This window comes from Marmota marmota, unplaced genomic scaffold, assembly GCF_001458135.2.
Source record: "Marmota marmota marmota unplaced genomic scaffold, marMar, whole genome shotgun sequence".
Lineage (NCBI taxonomy): Eukaryota > Metazoa > Chordata > Mammalia > Rodentia > Sciuridae > Marmota > Marmota marmota.
Window position 1 is genome coordinate 17,767,782 of NW_026000174.1, and position 3,038 is coordinate 17,770,819.

General features: G+C 40.3%; 1 protein-coding gene across 1 annotated transcript; it reads right to left on the bottom strand.

Moving 5' to 3' along the window:
- LOC107161008 (hemoglobin subunit theta) lies at positions 1-1,583 on the bottom strand. Its single transcript, XM_015507559.2, has 3 exons — positions 1,388-1,583; positions 1,061-1,283; positions 1-260 (listed from the first exon to the last, which is right to left on the bottom strand). Exons 1-3 carry the CDS (start codon positions 1,477-1,479, stop codon positions 132-134), a joined length of 444 nt encoding a protein of 147 aa, XP_015363045.1. The 5' UTR covers positions 1,480-1,583; the 3' UTR covers positions 1-131.
- Positions 1,584-3,038: the final 1,455 nt, after the last annotated feature.

The window sequence follows — 3,038 nt, forward strand, 5'->3', positions numbered from 1 at the left end:
TTTTCAATTTTGAATTACTGAAGAAATGTTTTATTAAGCAGAAGCTATGCTGTCAAGGCTGAGCTCAGTCCCCATGTACAGAAGGAGGGTACTGGGGACACACGGGAGCACTGGTGAATAGGAAGGCGGGTTTAGTGGTACTTGTGGCCCAGAGCATTGGCAACACCAGACACCAGCTTCTGCCAGGCAACCTGCGCTTCAGGGGTGAATTCTTTGCCAAAGTGAGAGGCCAGAACAATCACCAGCACGTTACCCAGGAGCTGTTAGATGAAAAACAGAATGACACATAGGCAGTTGAGTAGGAGTTTCCAAAGAGAATTTGTAGGAGAAAAAATGACTTTATACCTATATTTCTTCACAGTGACAACCTCAGCTAAGCTTAGGTTTAAGTTAGTTTGTCCCCCCAATTCAACATTCTACCTCCTTATATCCTCACCCTTTCTTTCCATTTAATCATTTTTATTTCCTTCCTTCTTTTTTTCTTCATTCACCCAAATTCTGTAAACATACGATTTTAGTGCTATGAGAATTCTCAGTGGCAATTTAAAATCTCCCATCAACCAAGGAATAAGTCTTTACTTGATCACAATACTTAGTGGGAATTGGATAGATTTTAGAGAATTTTTCAAATTTTCTTTGAAAATATCTGTCCTTAAAACTTTCCCCAAGATCTTTTCCTAAACCTCAATCATTAAGATCCACACTGAAACAGCAATTCCATTTCCTTGAGAAAAAACCCTCGGCCTATATATTTAAAAAAAAAATTCATTTCTCCTTGCACAAATCTATAATCGTCTACATTATTCTCCAGAGAAAACACATCCAGTTCTGACAGAATTTTCTGAGTAGTTTTAAGAATATTTAGGCTTCTAAATGACCTCAATTGTTAATAGTTTTGAATCAGGTTTGTCTTAATTATGCCCTCAAGATATCTGTGTTTCCACTGCCAAGCTGGGCGGATGATTTTTGAGGTCTTGGCTAATATTTCCAGTCAAAATCTCAGCTCCCTTATTGGCATCAAGTCAAAGCTATAAAGAAAGCATGAGCATCTGGAACTCACCTTAAAGTTCTCAGGATCAACATGCAGCTTGTCACAGTGCAGCTCACTCAGCTTAGCAAAGGCTCCCTTGAGGTTGTCCAGGTTCTTAATGGCGTCTCCAAAAGAAGTTAGCACCTTCTTGCCATGGGACTTGACCTTGGGGTTACCCATGATGGCAGAGGGAGAGGACATGTTGCCAAAGCTGTCAAAGAATCTCTGGGTCCAGGGGTAGACAACAAGGAGCCTGCAATATGAGATAATAACAGATTCAAAATTAGAGACATTCCTAATTCATGTGCCAGAGTCATGTTCACCCTTCTCTCCCATTCATCATGATCCAGTGCTTACCTGCCCAAGGCTTCACCTCCGGTCTCTTCCACATTCAATTTGCTCCACAGGCCACAGATAATGTTCTTCTCCTCAGCAGTTAGATTCACCATGATGTCAGGTCTGGGAGTTTGCTGGTGATTACGGAAGTGTCACAAGCAGGTATGTTCTGCGGCTACGAGTCGCGTCTTTTATTCTTCACTGCTGAAACACTGGCCCCTTGTTCTCTGCAGTTCCTTGAAGTCATTGGTCAAGGTCGAGCTGTGGCCCTCATGGGCGGGGCCAGAACAGGAGAGGGACAGCCCTGAAGAATCCACCACGAGTTTGTGATCATGCATGCTGGATCCTCAGATATCTTTACTGGTATTTTTTTTTTTTCTTCTCCTCATCCAACCACAGCATGATCTTTAACTTATTCCTTATCCTTGCATTCTTTTCTCCACATGTAATCTTCCAGGATAATACCCCTATTTTTCATCTCTCATCTGCTTTTTCCAAGAAAGACCCACTGAGAGGAACTAAGCCCAAGATGGGAAAATAAGTTTCAGTTAAAAGAAAAAAAGTTTAATATTTGGTTTAAGAATGTTGACAGGGCTGGGAATGTGGCTCAAGTGGTAATGCGCTCACCTGGCATGCACGGGGTGCTGGTTTAGATCCTCAGCACCACATAAAAAAATAAAGATGTTGTGTCCACTGAAAACTGAAAAATAGATACTAAAAAATTCTCTCTCTCTCTCTCTCTCTCTCTCTCTCAAAAAAAAGAATCTTGATAGTGATCAACAATTAAGTAAAGGGGGAAGAAAGTTAAAACACATGTAACTCTTACTCTGTTGAGAAGTTATTGCAACTGATATTTCTGGATCTTAGTTTTCACCAGAAAGAAGAAGCATACCAGGTTACTTCTGGATGCTGAACACATTATCAAAGAACCCACAGTGGGGCCACTGCCCCAGTTCCAAAGTACATTGCGTGGCTTCCCAGAGAGGATGGACAGAACAAGATCATACTCTGTGCTTTTAGAGAATCCTCACTCTTTCCATCTCTATGACCTCAGGAGAAATTTGTTGCTTTGGTTATATTCCCTGGGCTCTCTTCTTGCTTGTCTTTCCCACCTATACTGGGACTGCAGAGGGGACTGAAATAATTTAGAACCAGGATTTGTGATCAATCTGAGGAACAAGTGAATTGATCATAGTTGGGATATATTGTGTTTTCTGTAGCCTTCAAATTCCTCTAGTGCCCTTGTTTCGGATGACCCCATTATGATAACTGGGTAGCTTTTTACACATTGGAGCTGAAGTTGAAAGCACACATTTATATGTATTCAATTTCATCCATATATATAAAGAAGATTTATATTATGTATGTAATACAAACGCTCCTAGGACATAAGCATATTTCCACTTCATCTGCACTAGTAATAATAGTCATTATGCACATTTTTTTATGAAGGAACAAGGTCTCAGAAGTGAAGTAAATGTTGAAATGACAGAGCTCATGGTTGAGGGAACAAAGGAAGCAGAGTTGAAAAATTCCAGAAAAAATTTTGCTTCTTACCATAGTCTAGTTTTCCCTGCCCATTTCTTGCTTCTAGGTAGTTCTTTATCTGCTTCTACCATTTTACTTATCTATTGCTCCTTTTTCCCAGAACTGAAAGATTCTTGATCTACAG